Source organism: Hypanus sabinus, chromosome 10 (assembly GCF_030144855.1).
Source record: "Hypanus sabinus isolate sHypSab1 chromosome 10, sHypSab1.hap1, whole genome shotgun sequence".
NCBI classification, from domain to species: domain Eukaryota; kingdom Metazoa; phylum Chordata; class Chondrichthyes; order Myliobatiformes; family Dasyatidae; genus Hypanus; species Hypanus sabinus.
Genome location: NC_082715.1, coordinates 146,038,523 through 146,060,735, shown reverse-complemented (window position 1 = coordinate 146,060,735; position 22,213 = coordinate 146,038,523). Strand labels below are relative to the sequence as shown.

The window sequence follows — 22,213 nt, the reverse complement described above, 5'->3', positions numbered from 1 at the left end:
CTCCGCATACTGGCGCGCTCTCACTGTTCTGTCATTGTGCGGGTCGTTGTTGAGTTTTGGCACAGGGGACAATTGAATAAGAAGGAGCAGGACAAGTAGACCTGCATCTCCTACCGTTTTTGAAATAAAGACAGTCAGGAGGAGAGTGATGATGATAATATCTTGAAGGATAACAGAATTTTCAGTGCTTTAAAATAATAACTGTTACTATTAAAAAAAGCTGTATTTAATTCATTTAATTTTCAGTGTTTTAAAAGTCATTTCAATAAATAGCTAAATACCATGGGACTTCAAAGACAGATATTTTGTTGTAATGCATTTGTTCATTTTCAATTGAAATTAAAGCACATGTTTTCTACATATCCCATGATATTTCATTTTCTCTTATAAGGTGTATTACCAAAACACTCCATCCATCTGCTCCTGGTCCGGCCCCCCTGTCAAATTTTAGAACCCTTTGTGGCCCTCAAGTCAAAAAGTTTGCCCACCCCTGGCTTAGAGTGTGGATCAGTACTTGGAGATATGATGTGGTGACCATTACAGAGACTTGGATGGCTCAGGGACAGAAATGGCTACTTCAAGTGCCGGGTTTTAGATGTTTCAGAAAGGACAGGGAGGTCGGCAAAAGAGGCGGGGGCATGGCTCTGTTGATCAGAGATAGTGTCACGGCTGCAGTAAATGTGGACAGCATGGAAGGATTGCCTACAGAGTCTCTGTGGGTGGAAGACAGGAACAGGAAGAAGTCAGTAACTTTACTGGGTGTTTTTTATAGGCTGCCTAATAGTAACAGGAATATCCAGGAGCAGATAGGGAAACAGATCCTGGAAAGGTGTAATAATAACAAGAATTGTCATGATGGGAGATTTTAATTTCCCAAATATCAATTGCCATCTCCCTAGAGCAAAGGGTTTAGATGGGGTGGAGTTTGTTAGGTATGTTCAGGAAGGGTTCCTGACACAGTATGTGGATAAGCCTACAAGAGGAGAGGCTGTATTTGATTTGGTTTTGGGAAATGAACCTGGTCAGGTGTCAGATCTCTCAGTGGGAGAGCATTTTGGAGATAGTGATCATACTTCTATCTCCTTTACAATAGCATTGGAGAGAGATAGGAACAGACAAGTTAGAAAAGCATTTACTTGGAGTAAGAGGAATTATGAGGCTATCAGGCAGGAAATTGGAGGCTTAAATTGGAAACAGATGTTCACAGGGAAAGGTATGGAAGAAATGTGGCAAATGTTCAGGGGATATTTGTGTAGAGTTCTGTATAGGTAGGTTCCAATGAGATAGGGAAGTTATGGTAGGGTACTGGAACCGTGGTGGACAAAGGCTGAAATAAATCCAGTCAAGAAGAAAAGAAAACCGTACAAAACATTCAGAGAGCTAGGTAATGTTGGAAATCTAGAAGATTATAAGACTAATGGGAAGGAGCTTAAGAAGGAAATTAGGAGAGCCAGAAGGGGCCATGAGAAGGCCTTGGAGGGCAAAATTAAGGAAAACCCCAAGGCATTCTACAAGTATGTGAAGAGCAAGAGGAAAAGACGTGAAAGAATAGGACCTATCAAGTATGACAGTGGGAAAGTGTGTATGGAACCGGAGGAAATAGCAGAGATACTCAATGAATACTTTACTTCAGTATTCACTATCGAAAAGGATCTTAGTGATTGTAGTGATGAGTTGCAGCGGACTGAAAAGCTCGAGCATGTGGATATTAAGAAAGAGGATGTGCTGAAGCTTTTGGAAAGCATTAAGTTGGGGTACAGACAAAATGTACCCCAGGCTACTGGAGGAGGCGAGGGAGGAGATTGCTGAGCCCCTGGTGATGATCTTTGCATCATCAATGGGGATGGTAGAGGTTCCAGAGGATTGGAGGGTTGCGGATGTTGCTCCTCTGTTCAACAAAGGGAGTGGAGATAACCCAGGAAATTATAGACCATTGAGTCTTACCTCAGTGGTTGGTAAGCTGATGGAGAAGATTCTGAGAGGCAGGATTTATGAAAGTTTGGAGAGGTATAATATGATTAGGAGTAGTCAGCATTGCTTTGTCAAGGGCAGGTTGTGCCTTACAAGCCTGATGGAATTTTTTGAGGATATGACTAGACACATTGATGAAGGAAGAACAGTAGATGTAGGGTATATGGATTTCAGCAAGACATTTGATAAGGTACCCCATGCAAGGCTTATTGAGAAAGAAAGGAGGCATGGGATCCAAGGGGATATTGCATTGTGGATCCAGATCTGGTTTGCCCACAGAAGGCAAAGAGTGGTTGTAGACATCACCAGTGGAGTGCCTCAGGGATCTGTTTTGAGACCCTTATTCTTCGTGATTTTTAAAAAAGTGACCTGGATGAGGAAGTAGAGGGATGGGTTAGTAAGTTTGCTGATGACACAAAGGTTAGAGGTGTTGTGGATAGTGTGAAGAGCTGTCAGAGGTTACAGCGGACATTGATAGGATGCAAAACTTGACTAAGAAGTGACAGATTGAGTTCAACCCAGATAAGTGTGAAGTCATTCATTTTGGTAGGTCAAATATGATGGCAGAATATAGTATTAATGGTAAGACTCTTGGCAGTGTGGAGGATCAGAGGGATCTTGGGGTCTGAATCCATAGGATGCTCAAAGCTGCTGCACAAGTTGACTCTGTGGTTAAGAAGGCATATGGTGTAATTGGCCTTCATCAAACGTGGAATTGAATTTAGGAGCCGAGAGGTAATGTTGCAGCTATATAGGACCCTGGTCAGACCCCACTGTGCTCAGTTCTGGTCACCTCACTACAGGAAGGATGTGGAAAGCATAGAAAGGGTGCAGAGATTTACAAGGATGGTGCCTGGATTGGGGAGCATGCCTTATGAAAACAGGTTGAGTGAACTCGGCCTTTTCTCCTTGGAGCAAAGGAGCATGAGAGGTGACCTGAAAGAGTTGTACAAGACAATGAGAGGTTATTGATCGTGTGGATAGTTAGAGGCTTTTTCCCAGGGCTAAAATGGTTGCCATAAGCGGGCACAGTTTAAGATGCTGGGGAGTAGGTACACAGGAGATGTCACCGGTAAGTTTTTTTACTCACAGAGTGGTGAGTGCGTGGAATGGGCTGCCGGCAACGGTGGTGGAGGCGGATACGATAGGGTCTTCTAAGAGACTTTTAGATCGGTACATGGAGCTTAGTAAAATAGAGGGCTATAGGTAAGGCTAGTAATTTCTGAGGTAGGGACATGTTCAGCACAACTTTGTGGGCCGACGGTTTTCTATGTTTCTATGATTTGAGCCAGAGGGAGCATGGTTATGTTAAACAGAAGAGGCCCTTGTATGAACATTTGAGGAACTCCACGTCATTTTTGTTTAGTCAGATATGCAGCTACTGATCATTACAAAGTAGTCCCTGTCCTGTAAATACGATTTAAAACACTTTAGGACAGTACTGGAAAGTCCCAGCCAGTCTTCCAGTCTGTCCAGTGATATGCCACAGTCAACTGTGTCAAAAGCTGCACTAAGATCCAGTAAAACCAAAACTGATATTATATCATCATCATTGTTTAAACAGATGTCATTTTAAACCTTGACCAGAACAGTCACAGTGCTATTCTGTTGTCGAAATCCAGACTGGAAAACACCCATACAGTTAGTTGCTTCCTGCCAAAAAGCTATCAATGATTTTACTTCAACATGATCATTTTGATAAAGGCCTGTGGTTATTAATTACTGAGGCATCTAGGTTGTTATTTTACTCAAATTGCTGAGAATGGGATTTGAATCCATAATCACCTGATTCAGATAACAGTTACAACCAACTGAGTAGCAGCTGAACACAAAGGTAAGGATAAGAACACAAAGCTAGGACCCATAGCACTGTGAACCAAATGGTTACTGTGAAGAATGGGAGGCTGAAGGGAACAGACCGACAAAGCACAGTAAGTAGTGGGTCAATCACTAAAAGACACAAGGCATTTGACCCCGATCAAGAGTCTCACACTCTCAGGTCAGAATGAAAGTCATGGAGCTGCTTTTGCAAATAATGAGTCAACACTTTCATGTTTCTCAATGAATCAGATCAACTCATAACAAAACAGTATGGAAGTGCTTTATGGAAAAGCAGAATATCTAGCATATTAATCCCAATGTTCAGCATTGAAACAAAACTATGTGAATCTTACTGGATTATTTTAGGAGACGTTTTAGTTATTAAGTTGTGGCACAGAAAAATTCTGCCAAATCAACAGGTTTCAGAAAGTTATAAGAGTAACACTATTTTCTTGAAAGAAGTTGCATGGCAGGGTAACAAAAACATTTTGGACAACATTCTTAACCATCTTGCCAAGCTACAAAGAAGAGGTAAAGCACTCAAGGAGAAGGACAAAGCGACAAGTTCTGAAGAGCAAAGTGGGCACTGAGAACTACAAGTGCATTGAGCAGGAAGCAAAGTGAGCTTATCAAAATGAATGGACGTGACAAAATCTGGAGAGAACATGACTTTGGATTGTGCAAGAGTGGTATATATCCAGTGGATCCCAGATTTCAGGAGAGATAGCAAGACAAAAACTGAAAGCAGTAGATACACGCACAAGGTAGATGAGAAGTCACATAACATTTTCTCATTGCAAACTCTATTGGTCTATTGGTCAGTGTCATTTAAAATTACACACTATTGGTCAAACTCTCTGGAAACATAAAAATTGCCACTGTAACCATTTGTACAATTTCACCGGATTCTGCCAAAGTCCTAACAAGCACAAGTTCATCCAAAGAAAGGGAATTCCAACATGATGATTGTGACAATCAAGTTGTGCAATTAGAGTACACTTATAATTAAAGACCACAGAGGAAGACCACTGAATGGAATTCTGAACAGTTTGCACTTGCTAACAGTGCAAATAATGGGACAAGAAAGTGACTTGAAGGGGAAATAGTGACTTCACCTGTCGGTTCACATTGAAAATAGGCAATTATAAAGTCTATGATAAAGACAGTGCACTGGAAATTAGCCAATTTCAATAGGAGGAAAGGGACTGCATCTCAGGTTATAATGAGATTGAGTTCAAAACCCACCAACAGAAGCTCTTTAATAACAACGTGGATACAGTACACATTACATGACTTTCAATAGAATATACCACATGGATTTGTGGATAAAAGGAGAGTGAATCAAAAATCATTTCTTATACAAAAGAGCTATGACAAAGAGGTTATAACACAGACAAAACAAACATAGTTTAAAAGGTTATTGCGAAATAAAGCAAAAAAAAAGGACAAAATTAAGCATGATGCAAATTTGCTATCCATGTGAAAAATCAGTGTCATTGAAAATTACACAATTAAAGAAGATCAACAAAGGATGTGTGGATTCATCTGGACACGAAGAGCCACCTGTACTTGAGAGTGACATTTCTTGCAAATGCTTAGAATTATTTTTATTCTGTAGGAAGCTGATTATCAACTGTAGAAAATGACCAGAATATGGAAGAGTTGCTCATTAAAGTAAATACAATTCACTAGTGTTAATCAAAAGCAACTTAAAGCCATACTATGTTTAAACAATGATATTGTCCTACTTCCTTCTGACTTGAGGAATTGTTTCCTACTTCATCTCAGTTATATTCTACATACAAAAATAACTAGACACATATAACTCTGAAATATGGAGAAGCTACAAATGATAAAACAACTTATAAAATTTAAGGTTTTAATAAGCAGCAGTCATTTGCTTTTAATCAGCAAAATATAATATGAATCAAGAGAAAAGTTTCAATATTTTCATACCTATATCTGTAATAATCTAAACTACTTTACCATTGGTCTTCATCAGGCAGATGCTATTCAGGGTTTAAAAGAAAATTATATACTTGAAAAATTAGAATAATGCACATTAAGGACAAGGAGACCTGCCATATTTCATTGTGCAAAATCTATTTGAAAGGTAAAACAATCTTTCACTTTCCCAACTCACCAGGACACATATAAAGTGAGCTTAAGCTCTTACCTCCTGTATGACTTCTGAGAATAGAAACACACCGCCATTGCTCCACATTAGCTAGCTTGCTACTTGAGCCAAAGACATTGCTTGGCCCAATATACCTGCAGAAAACAGTCACACGGTTATCATAAGTCATAAAATATCATGTCATAAAATATGACTTCTAGTTTCTTTACATCAATAAACTTTCAAAATGTTAAAACATTTCATACATTGATAGGACAATTTATTAAATATGCTATAAACTATGTCCAATCTCATTTCAAACCAATTATATTCGGCAGCCTTGAATGATTTATGTGTTGCAAATATTTACTTTGCCATTTGGTAATAATTCAAAGCAGTACATTTTGGATTGTACTTGATCAATTTGTAATAAACTCACTTTATTAGGTACAGTTGTACATCTGCTCATTAATGCAAACATCTAATCAACTAATCATGTGGCAGCAACTCAATGCATAAAAGCATGCAGGCATAGTCAAGAGATTCAGTGTTGTTCAAAACAAACATCAGAATGGAGAAGAAATGTGATCAACGCAAGTGACTTTGACCACAGAATGATTAGGTACAGGAGGTATCTAATAAAGTGGCCACTGAGTATATAAAGTGTAACAGCTTATGTAAAACAGTTACATCTGTAAGTACTGCACTGTAGTTCAAGACTGATTCACTGGTTACTTATACAAATCCACATTTGTCTTGGTATCATCACTGGAAGTCATTATTTTTCAAAAGCTCAACACAAAAACAGCTACTCAAGTTTATATTCTTGTAAAACTCAGTGACCACATGGACTGAAATACTCACGCTGCTCTCTTCCACAGCATTATCAATTTGTCATCTCCACCCGATGCCAGGTATAAACCATTATTAGACCAACGCACACAATTTACACAGGCTGCAAAAAAAAAAGACTAGATGTGTAATTTAGCATGCAAAAATACATAGCATACTAAATAAAATTTTAATGAAAAGGAGCAAGAGCTCAGCAAGATTAGCCAGTGACATATTCAATAATGTTTACGAAGACTCTCCCACATGAAATCTCATTCCTGTTGAGTTACATGCGGCAAAAGTTGTCCTCTGATTGAGGCGCTGTGTCCAAAGTACGGAGTGTGAAAAAAAAATGGCTTTACAATTAATTAGTATAATTAAAGATATTAATTCATCTAATCAACACAGTCCAAATGAAACTATACAGCAGCAGAAGCAGCAATGTCAAAAAATGTTCATCCTTTTAGTTGGAGAAATGATTAACAGCACCTCATGTAATTCTACTTGAGTAAAAAGCTACTGACATTAAAGTAAGATAAATGAATATGGCTAGTGATACACCTAATTAAAAGCAAAAACTGAACTGCTGGAAGGACTCAGCAGGTCAAGCAGCACCTGCGGAGACAGAGATTTGGTTGACATCTCAGGCAAGACCCTGCATTGGATGAGACCGTAGAGAGAAAATAGCTGGCACAAAGAAGTGAGAGGGACGGGAGACAAAGAGATCAGAAATTGATAGGTGGAACCAGAGAAGAGAGAGATGAAGGACAGATGGAACCATACGTGGGAGGGTGATAAATCAACATAACAAGGGGGTAAGAAATTGAAGAAATCAACAAAGGCAGAGACACCATGGGTGGAACACAGGGGAAGTGGGTAATCTGAAATTGGAAAATTCAGTATTCACTACCTAATTAGTAGGTTTGCTCATATGGAATCTCTATTTTAAATTATATATTGAAGGATTAGCTAACTCACAAAAAGTGAATGTGTTTAGACAAAATCGATCAGCTTGTAACAAGGAGAAGGTACAACCACTCAAGGATAAAGGAGGAAGTTTATGCTATAGCAATTAGCATTCCACATTACAATGACCTGGATTCAATTTCCACCATTATCCGTAAGGATTTTGTGCACTCTCCCATTCCAAAGACACGTGGTTAAGGTTAACAAGTTGTACAAGTGCTATGCTGGCGCCAGAAAGCATAGCTACCCCCAGCACATCCTGGGACTCTGCTGGCTGTTGACACATATGGTGCATTTCACTGTATGTTTTGATGTCTAGGAGTCATGTGACCAATAAAGCTAAACTTTAAATCTTTATCTTTCGAACCACAAGAGGGGGAAGGGGAAAATTAAATAAATATTTCTAAATACTAAATAAGTAATGCTGTTCATCAAGTGGGAGTGGGGGAAATCAAATGCGAGTGGAACGTGTACTGTAAAAGCCAAGACCATTGCAACACTGATTTAGAGGGAACTTGGGGTCCATAGCTCCCTGAAGCTGGCAACACCAGAATAGTGGCCATAAAGATGCACTTGCCTTCATCTTTCATGGCATTCAGCATAATACTGCAGCTGTACCTGACTTTGGGTTAGGCCACATATTTGGTGTTGAGTGCCATTCTGGTCAGTGCATTACAGAAAGCATGTGGAGGCTTTGGAGAGGATGCAGAAGAGGTTCACCGAGATGTTGCCCAGATTAGAGAGTTGTAACTACAAGGAAAATACAGGCAAATTTGGATTGTTTTCTCTGCAGCATCAGAGGCTCAGAGATGTATGTAAAATTATGAAAGACAAAGATATGGTAGATAATATGCTTCCTAGAGTGGAAATGTCAATATTAGAAATACAAGGAGGAAATTTACAAGGCAAATTTGTAAATACTTCATTGCACAGTATATTAAGTACCTGGTACACTCTGCTGGGAAAGTAGAGGCAGCAGGTATGATAGTAGCATTTAAGAAGCAAGTGGACAGGATTATGAACAGGTATAGAATGGATAGATGTGGACCATTGCAGGTAGATGGGATAGCCAAAATTGCTATCATTGACTTGTAGGACCTGTTCTTGTGCTCTACTCTTCTACGGTCAATGTTCTATAATTATATAGAGCCCTCCATATGGAGCCTTCTCTGGGCTAGAATGACTGGAATATTACTGAAATATACAGCAATAACTTTGTGAGACTCTAAAGAAACTTTTCATGTATATTTCACACATACCCAAGTGGTTATCCATTTGGCAGAGCATTTTGGGGATCGCCTCATTCTTCTCATCCTCCTCTCGAACAACTGGGGGCATATTCCATATGACAACTTTCCCTGAATCCTCCCCTGCAGACATAAAAGAAATAATTGATAAGACTTTAATTGATAAGTTAAGGTTTTAGAACAAAATAACTCAAGCAGCAATCTTTCTGGTTCCATAATAACAAGAAAAGGTCTGATTGCATGGCTGAAGGAAACTACCCAAGGAACCAAAACAAATCAAGGGGTAGGAATAGCTGGAACTAACATTCTCCCATTGACTGTGGGTTTCCTCTGAGTGCTCCAGTTTCCTCCCACATTCCAAAAAAGCGTAGTAGGTTAATTGGTCACGTGGGTGGCATGGGCTCATTGAGCCAGAACGGCCTGCTACTGTGCTATATCTCTAAATAAAAGAAGTAAACATGCAGCTATGCTCAAGTGGGGACTTAAAAGCCCAATGCATACAGAAAGATCATATTATTTCTGTAGCAAAGTCAAATATATCTGACATATGGCCAGCAAATTCAGAATCTGTAATCCATGACAGAAAGAACAAAGTGAAAGAAAATAACCTGCTTCCCAATTTAACATGTACATTTGCCAAAATTACAGGAATTTCATCTAACTACAAGTCAAATGATGAAAGGGGACACGCTGAGTCTCTGGCTCTTACCTATATAATACTAAAACTCTCACGCTCTGTCTGTGACCTCCAGTTACGCAAACAGTGCATTACAGTGGCACTATTTTTGGCTAAATTGACTTAAAATGCTCTAACTTAGAGAATGCAGGCAAAGTTCAGGGTTATATATTTGTATAAAATATTTCATTCGCCAAAATGAACAGCCCTGTTTTGACCCAAGAGCCGATCCACCATCATGGAAATCGGGACGCGACGCGACACCATGACGCATGCGCACAGCCAGCCTCAGCAACACCTCACGATGCTCACAGAGCCAATTCCACCTTTGAGTGATCAGGCAATTTTTGCAGTGAATAGAAAAGACGAAATCACACAGTATTTTACAGGCAGATATATCGGGCCCTCTGAAGCTGTCGGATCGATACTTGGATTTCCAGTTCACGAGAGGGTACCCGTCACTGTTCACCTTCAAGTGCACCTTCCCCAACAGCATCGAGTATTCTTTCGAGATAATGCTGCTGTGCAACTGAATAATGATATGGCAAGAACCACTTTAACAGGATTCATGGATCTGCACTCGCGATCCACTTGCAGGAACCCTGTAGGATGCAGATATTCCCGGATTCGACACTTGGACTAATAAGAGATGGGAAAGAAGGAGAATGGGGAAAAGAGTGGAGGAGTACTCCAGGATTTTTGAAGCAAATGTTCTGGGTCGAGTGTATACAGTTTCTCCGCAAAGTGGTGACCTCTACTATTTGAGACTACTTCTTCATGACATAAAGGGACCAGTATCTTTCGATTCATTGAGAATACATGATGGAGATATCCTTCCATCATTCAAAGGTATCTGCAGAGAGAGAAGATTGTTGCAAGCTGACGAGCATTGGCAGCAAACTATGGAAGAAGCAGAGAGAACAAAAATGCCCAGAGCAACGAGAGATTTGTTTGTTGTCTTACTAACAAACACTGAAATCAAAAATCCACAGCAATAATGGAACCGATTCAAGAATGCAATGCTGAAGATTTCTTATAAATGGAGAGGAGAACTATCAATGATCCTAATATCATGATCAATGAGAAGCATCATGGACAAACTCTTCTGTATTTCCAAGAGAAACTTGAGAACTTAGGCAAAGCACTTGAAGAATATAACTTGCCAACAAAAAACGGTACAATTACTCAAAGTGCTGGCAATCTGGAATTATTGCATGAACTGCAATACTACAGAGACGAACAGCAGGAATTTGTTTCACAGAAGGAGCCCTATTAAATAATGAGCAAAGAAAAACATATGAATATGTGTGCAACTGCTTGAAAAGGAATCTCTCTTCAATGATTTTCATTGATGCATCAAGAGGAATGGGCAAGACATTTATCATTAACTTGATCCTCACTAAAATTAGGGGAGATGGGGGTGTTGCTGTTGCTGCAACATCATCAGGTATTGCAACAATATTGATGCCTGGTGGTAGGACAGTGCATTCAAGATTCAAAATACCCCTCAAAGTCAATGAAGATGCCCCTTGTAACATCGATAAAAACACCAATACTGCAAATTTACTCCAAAATGCAAGGCTCATTGTCTGGGATGAGTGCCCAATGATTAGGAGGGAGAGCTTCAAAGCCGTGGACTGGACTCTTCGTGATGTTTGCAGCAAGAACGAGGCCTTTGAGGGTATTTTAACCATTTGCTGTGGTGATTTCCGTCAGCTTCTAGCAGTTGTGAAACGTGGAAATGATGCTGATGTGGAGAATTCATGCATTAAAAAATCCTACTTATGGAAAAGCTTCATCAAGTTTCAATTGAAGAGAAACGTGATTGAGGGAGAAGGATGATATTCTGAGTTCTTAATGGATGTTGGAGAAGACAAGATTGAGAAAAATGAAAATGAGGAAATCGAATTACCTGACGATATGATTCTGCAGAACTATTCTTGAGGAATTCTATCTTGGTTCCTCTCAATGAAATGATGCGAAAAATAAACTTCACATGCATTAGACGCTTGCTTGGAATCATGAAAGAATACTGTTCCTTCAATGCCATAATTGAAGGAGCTAACACCACTCATTTTCCAACAGAATTCCTTGATTTGGTCGAACTCTCTGGAATTGCCACCACATAAACTGGAATTGATGAGGGGATCTCCCATCATTTCAATGACGAACTTAGATCCACCAAGGCTTTGCAATGGAGCGCGAATGATGGTGGAAGAACTGCATGACAATCTCATCGTAGCTAAGATAAACATTGGTGCGTTCAATAATGACATTGTCATGATCCCAAGAATTACTCTCAATTTATCAGAAGGGAAAGATGTCCCTCTTCAGCGGAGCCAGCTCCCAATACATTCATGCTTTGCTACAACTATACATAAGGCGCAAGGCCAAACCATGGAGAATGTGTTGATTTATCTGGAGAAACCGATATTTCAGCATGGTCAGCTGTATGTGGCTTTAAGCCGGGGAAAAACAAATGAAAATGTTCCGAGTATTCTTGAAGGGTGGCAGATCAACCAGAAATGTTGTCATCAAAAGTATCCTTCGTTAAACGAGGAGCTATATTTGTCTTGCTACGCATCTTCATTTGTTAATAAACTGAGTTTTTCTTCTTTAATTTCCGAAGCACATCACATCAAACTGCACTACCTTTCAAAGGGTGCCCCAACAGGTCACCCAGTTACCTCTAAATGGCAGGCAGCTTGTAGTTTAGCTTACCTTGTCCACCTGTAGCAAACTTGGTTCCATCAGGATGAATGTCCACTGAAAATATTGGTTTACCTGGAAAACAAACAGATCATTGATCAGAATATCACATATCAAGCCAATCAAGTTTCAAAACAAAATGAATGGCAAAATTCATCCCAGTTACATCAAAAGCTTGTATTACAGCCTCGCCAGTAACATCCTCAAAATAAGCTGCCTTAGGTTATTAACACTTATTCTTGCCATTTTTAAATTGTACGTCATTCATTCACCAGAAAATTCTTGTGACACTTTATACATTTTTCAATGTTAGATTATTGTTTTTATTTTGCTTACTAGCTCACTTCCTGAATCTTTAATTCAGTTGAATTGAATTTTTAAAGAGAATATGCCTGCATCTTCAGAACTCATTTAGATTTAAACAATTCACAGTCAACCTATACTTTCCATTTTTCCCCCCATCTTGTTAATTTAAGAACTTTTCAGCTTAAAATTATAAATTTTGTGCCTTCGTTTCACCAAAACATTTAAGATTCAAGGTTGTTTAATCATTCTGCAGTACACAAGTGTGGACAGCAAAATGACGGTTACTCTGGATCTCATACAGCATAAAATCAGAATAATATAATGAATACACTTAACATAAATATAAATTCAGATGACTAGCTTATGTACATTAAGTGATGAGCTACAGGAGTGTCTACACACAAGGTGACACTGACAGGAAATGATAAAGTAGTGGTGGTGGGTGGGTTAATGGGTGCAGGTGTTGATCAGCCTGATAACCCTACATGTTCAAGTGTTAACAATAGCAACATTGCAGTCAGCACCTTGCTGGCAAAACAGATCTAGCACAAAATTATCCTCAGTACAATTTAACATCTATGTCAAATATTACACTAGCTCTATGAAGTGAAGATAGTTTCATATAGATCCTAATTGAAATAACAGAAAATTAAGTTATATTTTTCGAATACAAAATTTTATGTTCACTGTTTCACTGCAATCATTCCTTAGAACAGCAAATTTAATCAAACAACACTGTACCAAAAACTATGCGCAAAACCTGAAAAAAATGGAAGTGCTGAAAATTCTAAGTTGATTAAATTACTGGTTTAGATGGATATGTCACATCTAGAGAAAGGAAGCACCACTGCCAAAAAAACAATTAACTCTTTCCATTTTCCCCCACCACAAACACACCATTATATTTTAAAATCGCCTCCAAATAAATAAATGTAATTTCAGTCCCCTTCCCATTCCCTCACTAACCTGCCTGTCCTTGGCCTTTTGCACTGCCAGAGCGAGTCTAAACACAAACCACAGGCATTATGTTCTGCCTGCAATTTCTTCAACCTAATGGTACAAACACCAAATGTTCCCATCACAGATAATGTGCACATTATGTTGCTTTCATACCTCTTCTGATCCACCTAGGTTCTTGTACCCCACCTCCTTTCCAACCGTCTCTCCCAGCACGTCACCCCCTCCCCAATTACCCAGCTTTTTCCCACTCCCCCACATGGTTCCATTTGCCCATCACCTGCAGACAACCTACTGGGCCTCCATTCCCCTCGCCCACTAATTTCAACTGTCTATCATTCCTCACTGATCTGGCTCCACATCATCATCCAGAATTTGCAGCCTTTTAAATGTGTCCACATTCCTTACCAAACACTGTCTCTGCTCCACCTGCCCCTATCTTACCCAATTTTTTATCTTCCCTTATCTGTTAACTGATTTTACCTCTCCCAAAGCTGGCTCCATCTGCCTATTACTTCTCAACTTAGTTGGTTCCAACTTCTGTCTGCCAATCCCTACCTCACCACTCCCCATCACTCTTTGTAGTCTATTTCCCCTCTAGAGGTTCAGTCCTAATGCAGGATCATGACCAAAACATCGACTATCTCTCTGCCTCCACAAATCCTACCTGATCTAGAGCTTCTCCTGCAGTCTACAGATCCTATGATTCCATACAAAATCAATATATATTCAGTGGTCACTTTGGACCAGTGGTACTGGAGTGGAACCAACTGTGCTCCTCAGCTGTTCCTGCCCATCCACTTCAACATTCTACGTGTGTTGAAAGATGCTCCTTTTTCACACCACTTTCGTAACACGAGGTTATCTGAGTTACTGTCAGCTTGAATTAGTCTTGCCATTCTTCTCAGACCTCTCTCATTAACAGGGCATTTTTACCCACACAGCCACTGCTTACTGGATGGTTATTTGTTTCTTAGCAAGGGGTGACTTAGGAACAGGGGAAGTAGAGTCTGTGTGGATTGAGCTGAGGAACAGTAAGGGTAAAAAGGGTGTTGTGTACAGGCCCCCAAACAGTAGCGTGGATATTGGGTACAAGTTGATTAGGGAGTTAACATTGGCATGTGCTACAGGTAATGTAGTCATTATGGGAGATTTCAACATGCAGGTGAACTGGGAGAATCAGGTAGGTGCTGGACCCCAGGATAGGGAGTTTGTGGAGTGTCTAAGGGATGTATTTTTGGAACAGCTTGTGCTTGAGCCAACCAGGAACGAGGCTATTTTGGACTTGGTGATGTGTAATGAACAGGAATTGATAAGTGATCTTGAAGTAAAGGAGCCATTAGGAAGTAGTGATCATAACATGATAAGTTTTTATCTACAATTTGAGAGGGATAAGGGCAGATCAGAGGTGTCAGTGTTACAATTAAATAAAGGAGACTACGGAGCCATGAGGGAAGAGCTGGCCAAAGTTAAATGGGCGGATGCCAAGGCAGGAAAGACAGTGGATCAGCAGTGGCAGATATTCTTGGGGATAATACAAAAGATGCAAATGCAGTTCATTCCAATGAGAAGGAAAGATTCAAAGAGGGGGAAAGGGCCACAGTGGTTGACAAAGGAAGTCAGAGATTGAAAAGCATTAAAGAAAAAGAAGTATGACAGGGCTAAGATGAGTGGGAATACAGATGATTGGGGAAGTTTTAAGGAACAGCAGATCTTAACTAAAAAAGCAATACGGAGAGAAAAAATCAGGTATGAGCTCAGTCTAGTCAGGAATATAAAAGGGGATAGCAAAAGCTTTTTTAGCTATGTGAAGAGAAAGAAGATAGTTAAGAACAATGTTGGCCCCTTGAAGAATGAATTGGGAGAAATTGTTATGGGAAACAGGGAAATGGCAACAGAATTTAATACGTACTTTAGATCTGTCTTCACCAGGGAGGACACAAGCAATCTCCCAGATGTATGGATGGGCCAGGGTCATAAGATATCAGAGGAATTGAAACAGATTGACATTAGGAAAGAAACTGTGATGAGTAGACTGATAGGACTGAAGGCTAATAAATCCCCGGGTCCAGATGGTCTGCATCTGAGGGGGTCTAAAAGAGGTGGCTCAGGAAATTGCGGATGCATTGGTAATCATTTTCCAATGTTCCTTAGATTCAGGATCAGTTCCTGAAGATTGGAGAGTGGCTAATGTTACCCCACTTTTCAAGAAGGGAGGGAAGGAGAAAACGGAGAACTATCGCCCTGTTAGCCTAACATCAGTCGTGGGGAAGATGCTTGAGTCCATTATTAAGGACGAAATAATGGCATATCTTGATGGCAGTAATAGGATTAGGCCGAGCCAGCATGGATTTACCAAGGGCAAATCATGCTTGACTAATCTGTTGGGAGTTTTTTGAGGGTGTAACAAGGATGTTAGACGAGGGTAAGGCAGTGGATGTTGTATACCTAGATTTTCAGAAGGCTTTCGATAAGGTGCCACATTGGTGAGTAAAATCAGAGCTCATGGCATTGGGGGCAGGGTTTCAACATGGATAGAAAACTGGTTGGCAGATAGAAAGCAAAGGGTAGCAGTGAATGGGTGTTTCTCGGACTGACTAGTGGGGTACCACAGGGCTCTGTATTGGGACCACAGCTCTTTACGATTTACGTCAACGATTTAGATGAGGGCATTGAAAACTGTATCAGCAAGTTTGCTGACGATACTAAACTGGGTGGCAGGGTGACATGCGAAGAGGACGTTAGGAGAATACAGGAAGACTTGGATAGGCTGGGTGAGTGGGCAGATACTTGGCAGATGTCATTCAATGTGAATAAATGTGAAGTTATCCACTTCGGAAGCAGGAACAAGAGGGCAGAGTATTGTCTGAACGGTGTAGAGTTAGGTAAGGGAGAAATGCAAAGAGACCTAGGAGTCCTAGTTCATCAGTCAATGAAGGCGAATGAGCAAGTGCAACAGGCAGTGAAGAGGGCAAATGGAATGTTGGCCTTTATTACAAGGGGAATTGAGTACAAGAGCAAGGATGTCCTTTTGCATTTGTACAGGGCCCTGGTGAGACCACACCTGGAATATTGTGTACAGTTTTGGTCTCCAGGTTTAAGGAAGGACATTCTGGCAATTGCGAAAGTGCAGCGTAGATTCACTAGGTTGATTCCTGGGATGGCAGGGCTGTCTTACGCAGAGAGATTGGAGAGATTGGGCTTGTACACGCTGGAATTGAGGAGATTGAGAGGGGATCTGATTGAAACGTTTAAGATAATTAAAGGATTTGATAGGATTGAGGCAGGAAATATGTTCCAGATGTGGGGAGAGTCCAGTACCAGAGGGCATGGATTGAGAATAAGTGGTCAGTTATTTAAAACAGAGTTGAGGAAGAGCTTCTTCTCCCAGAGAGTTGTGGAGGTGTGGAATGCACTGCCTCGGAAGACGGTGGAGGCCAATTCTCTGGATGCTTTCAAGAAGGAGCTAGATAGATATCTGATGGATAGGGGAATCAAGGGATATGGGGACAAGGCAGGGACTGGGTATTGATAGTGAATGATCAGCCATGATCTCAGAATGGCGGTGCAGACTCAATGGGCCGAATGGTCTACTTCTGCACCTATTGTCTATTGTACCATTCTCTGTAAACTCTAGAGACTGTTGTGCATGAAAATCCCAGGAGATAAGCCATCTGAGATACTCAAATCACCCCATCTGGCACCAACAATGATTCCGTTTGTCAAAGAAACTTAGATCATATTTCTTCCCCATTCTGATGCTTGGTTTGACCAACAAATGAATCTCCTGACCATTTTTGCATGCTTTTATGCATGGAGTTGCTGCCGCATGATTGGCTGATTAGATATCTATGTTAAACAAGCAAGTGTATAAGTGTACCTAATAAAGTGGCTATTGAGTATATGGTATTAATGCAATGACAGATTTATTAGACAGAACTCTGCATCGTTATTTTTAACAGAGAGCGAACAGATAAAAATAAAAATACAAAAACATTAGTTTCTGAAAATACTAACACAGAAAATAATTGGTCATGGAACTGATAAGTCTCCAAGACCTGATGTTTCTGACAGTATTAAAGGAAGTAGATTTAGAAAATGCAGACAGGATTGCTGTAATTATTCAGTTTTCAATTTAGGAATTATGCCATTCTTTCCGAATTGCTACATTCACTGTTATTTGTGAAGGCTCTGGGGGAAAACAAGTAACTGCCGGTTTAAAGTGAACTGTTATTGAGCTACTCAAACCTGTCAGTAGAGAAGAGTAATTCAAGTATTTGAGTAAATACAACACACAGCTTTGTCAAGGGCGAGTGACTCACTTATTTAAATTCATTGAAATGATCATTCATAAAGCTGGTAAAGGATACAAGGTTCCACACAAAATAATATCAAAAAAAAAACCAATGGTTTTTTTATTAGACCAACAGCCCCAGCATGAAGATTTTGATCACAGTCAATCAGTTCTGCTATCAGGACCGCTAAGTCCATAAACCTGTCTCCAGCCTGCTTAAACAAGTCCAAAGCCAATGCATCAGCATCTTGTATGGGGGTTGGGGTGGTGATAGCTACTGCACAGGATCGAAATACACAGCAGAAACTGAAAATTAGCTCCAGCATAGACACTAGCCTGCATAGTATTCAGGACATCTTCAAGGAGTGATGCCTCAAAAAGGAAGCATCATTCAGAAACCCAAATCATCCAGGTCATGCCCTTTTCTCACTGTTACCATCAGGAAGGAGGTACAGAAGCCTGAAGGCACACATTCAACAATTCAGGAACAGCTTCTTACCCACTGCCATCAACTACTTACTTAATTTATTTAATATACAGTATACACTTAATGCAATCCACATTTTCTTTTCTATTACATTTTACTGCTGCCACATAGACAACAAATTTCATGACACATGCCAGTGATATTAAACCTGATTCTGATTTGAAGAACAAGAGCTTTGTTGAAGAGTTCTCCAAGACCTCATTAGGAAAACTGCATATGTAAACTAACACAGGGATGTTACAGGCCTGAAAACATTTCAAATGAGAAACACTCTTCAAACCACTCTTAACAAGAGTGCAAGGAAAGCAAACACTATTACTGTAACAGCTCAAACTAAATACCAAAGCCCTTCCTCTCCGCACCTGCTCCCCCAATTCCACTACCTGCCGAAGCAAAGGAAAAGTTGTAAAATCTGGCAAATAACTCATCACCCTCTTCGGGGCCCAAAGATCAAGTGGAAGCATCCGTGTTTATGGACAGCACCTTTTATGGATAATTACAGTAAGGATAACAAAGCAGTAATAATTGTATTTCAAAAAGGCAAGGGTGAAGAAAACTAAACCTTTATAGACCAGTTGAGATTTATTGCCTGCATTTTGTCAGCATGAAGGGCTTTGTGAAGGATAAGCCTTAGGCAAAATAAATTCAAGCTCAGGAACAAGAGCAGCAGAAATTTTCTCAAGGATCATGCATCGGGCAGCGTCAAGCGGGCAGCGGAGTCCGTGGAAGCAGAGTCCTGGGCTTTGGCTAAGTGGGCTTCGGCAAGCTTGTGTGATTGCTCGCTGAGGGGAAGAAGGTAAGGTCGCTAGGTGCTTTTTAGACTTATTCTATTAATCTAGTTCAGGTATGGGGGAGACAGTCAGAGCAGTGGTGTGCTCCTTATGCAGTATGTGGGAGGTCAGGGTCAACACAGTTGTCCCTGATGACCACACCTGCAAAAGGTGCGTCCAGCTGCAGCTCCTATCAGACCGAGTTAGGGAGTTGGAGCGGGAGCTGGATGAACTACGGATCATTCGGGAGGTGGAGGCAGAGATAGATAGGAGTTATCAGGAGTTATCACACCAAAAAACCAAGAAATAGGCAGATGGGTGACGGTCCAGAAAGGCAGGGGGAGCAGGCAGAGAGAGCAGAGCACCCCTGCAGCCATTCCCATTAACAATAAGTATACCGTACTGGATACTGTTGATGGGGATGACCTACCAGGAATGAGTTGTAGTGGTCCTGCCTCTGGCACAGAGGTTGAACCCTCAACTAGAAAGGGGAGGAGGGAAGAGAAGAGAGCGATAGTTTTAGGGGACTCTATAGTTAGGGGGGCAGATAGGAGATTTTGTGGGGCAGATCGGGAGTCTCGGATGGTATGTTGCCTCCCTGGTGCCAGGGTCCGGGACATCTCAGATCGGGTGCAGGCTATTCTTGAGAGTGAGGGCATGAACCCAGATGTAGTGGTCCATGTAGGGACCAATGATGTAGGTAAGGTGAGTGAGGGGGTCCTGCTTAGAGAGTTCAGGGAGTTAGGAGTGAAGCTGAAAGGCAGGACCTCCAGGGTGACAATCTCGGGATTGCTACCTGTGCCACGTGCGAGTGAGGCGAAGAATAGAATGATTATGCACATTAATACGAGGCTGAGAGCATGGTGCAGGAAGGAAGGGTTCAGGTTTTTGGATAATTGGTCTTTGTTCCAGGGACATTGGGATCTGTTTCGAAGGGATGGTCTACATCTGAACCGGAGGGGTACTAACATTCTTGCAGGAGTATTTGCCAGTGCTGCTCGGGGGGGGTTTAAACGAGATGTGCAGGGGGCAGGGATCCAGATCCAGAGGATTGGTCAGAAGGTGCATGGGGTTAAATGTGTACAAGGTTTCGGTGATCTTGAGAAGGTCATCAAAATTCAGGGTGCAATTTGCCCGATGGAAGTTCAAGGAGCTGGGTTAGGTACAGTAGACAGTGTTTTAAGCAAAGCGAGGAGGAATGGGCTAAGAATTCTATACTTGAATGCGCGTAGTGTCAGAAATAAGACAGATGAGCTTGAAGCTCAGATGAAAATGGGGAACTACGATATTGTTGGGATAACGGAGACATGGCTGCAAGGGGATCAGGCCTGGGAATTGAGTGTACCAGGGTATACGTGCTATCGTAGAGACAGAAATATGGGAAGAGGGGGTGGGGTGGCCCTGTTGGTGAGGAATGAGATTCAGTCCTTAGCAAGAGGTGACTTGGGAACAGGGGAAGTAGAGTCTGTGTGGATTGAGCTGAGGAACAGTAAGGGTAAAAAGACCCTAAAGGGTGCTGTGTTCAGGCCCCCAAACAGTAGCGTGGATATTGGGTACAAGTTGATTAGGGAGTTAACATTGGCATGTGCTAAAGGTAATGCAGTCGTTATGGGAGATTTCAACATGCAGGCGGACTGGGAGAATCAGGTAGGTGCTGGACCCCAGGATAGGGAGTTTGTGGAGTGTCTAAGGGAAGTATTTTTGGAACAGCTTGTGCTTGAGCCAACCAGGAACGAGGCTATTTTGGACTTGGTGATGTGTAATGAACAGGAATTGATAAGTGATCTTGAAGTAAAGGAGCCATCAGGAAGTAGTGATCATAACATGATAAGTTTTTATCTACAATTTGAGAGGGATAGGGGCAGATCAGAGGTGTCAGTGTTGCAAGTAAATAAAGGAGACTATGGAGCCATGAGGGATGAGCTGGCCAAAGTTAAATGGGCGGATGCCCTGGCAGGAAAGACAGTGGATCAGCAGTGGCAGATATTCTTGGGCATAATACAAAAGATGCAAATGCAGTTCATTCCAATGAGAAGGAAGGATTCAAAGAGGGGGAAAGGGCCACAGTGGTTGACAAAGGAAGTCAGAGATTGTATAGCATTAAAGAAAAAGAAGTATGACAGGGCTAAGATGAGTGGGAATACAGATGATTGGGAAAGTTTTAAGGAACAGCAGATCTTAACTAAAAAAGCAATACGGAGAGAAAAAATCAGGTATGAGCTCAGTCTAGCCAGGAATATAAAAGGGGATAGCAAAAGCTTTTTTAGCTATGTGAAGAGAAAGAAGATAGTTAAGAACAATGTTGGCCCCTTGAAGAATGAATTGGGAGAAATTGTTATGGGAAACAGGGAAATGGCAACAGAATTTAATGCGTACTTTAGATCTGTCTTCACCAGGGAGGACACAAGCGATCTCCCAGATGTATGGATGGGCCAGGGTCATAAGATATCAGAGGAATTGAAACAGATTGACATTAGGAAAGAAACTGTGATGAGTAGACTGGTAGGACTGAAGGCTAATAAATCCCCGGGTCCAGATGGTCTGCATCCGAGGGTTCTAAAAGAGGTGGCTCAGGAAATTGCGGATGCATTGGTAATCATTTTCCAATGTTCCTTAAATTCAGGATCAGTTCCTGAAGATTGGAGAGTGGCTAATGTTACCCCACTTTTCAAGAAGGGAGGGAAGGAGAAAACGGAGAACTATCGCCCTGTTAGCCTAACGTCAGTCGTGGGGAAGATGCTTGAGTCCATTATTAAGGACGAAATAGTGGCACATCTAGATGGCAGAAATAGGATTAGGCCAAGCCAGCATGGATTTACCAAGGGCAAATCATGCTTGACTAATCTATTGGAGTTTTTTGAGGGTGTAACAAGGATGTTAGACGAGGGTAAGCCAGTAGATGTTGTGTACCTAGATTTTCAGAAGGCATTCGATAAGGTGCCACATAGGAGATTGGTGAGTAAAATCAGAGCTCATGGCATTGGGGGTTTCAACATGGATAGAAAACTGGTTGGCAGATAGAAAGCAAAGGGTAGCAGTAAATGGGTGTTTCTCAGACTGGC

General features: G+C 41.1%; 1 protein-coding gene across 1 annotated transcript in view; it reads right to left on the bottom strand.

The window, feature by feature from the left end:
- The window catches only part of LOC132401206 (protein HIRA), a 139,969-nt gene that overhangs the window by 84,475 nt on the left and 33,281 nt on the right, over positions 1-22,213 (bottom strand). Inside the window, exons 2-5 of the mRNA XM_059983193.1 lie at positions 12,350-12,412; positions 8,965-9,075; positions 6,773-6,863; positions 5,969-6,063 (exon numbers count right to left, since the gene is read on the bottom strand). Coding sequence (XP_059839176.1) covers positions 5,969-6,063; positions 6,773-6,863; positions 8,965-9,075; positions 12,350-12,412 — 360 coding nt within the window. The remainder of the gene's footprint in view (positions 1-5,968; positions 6,064-6,772; positions 6,864-8,964; positions 9,076-12,349; positions 12,413-22,213) is intronic.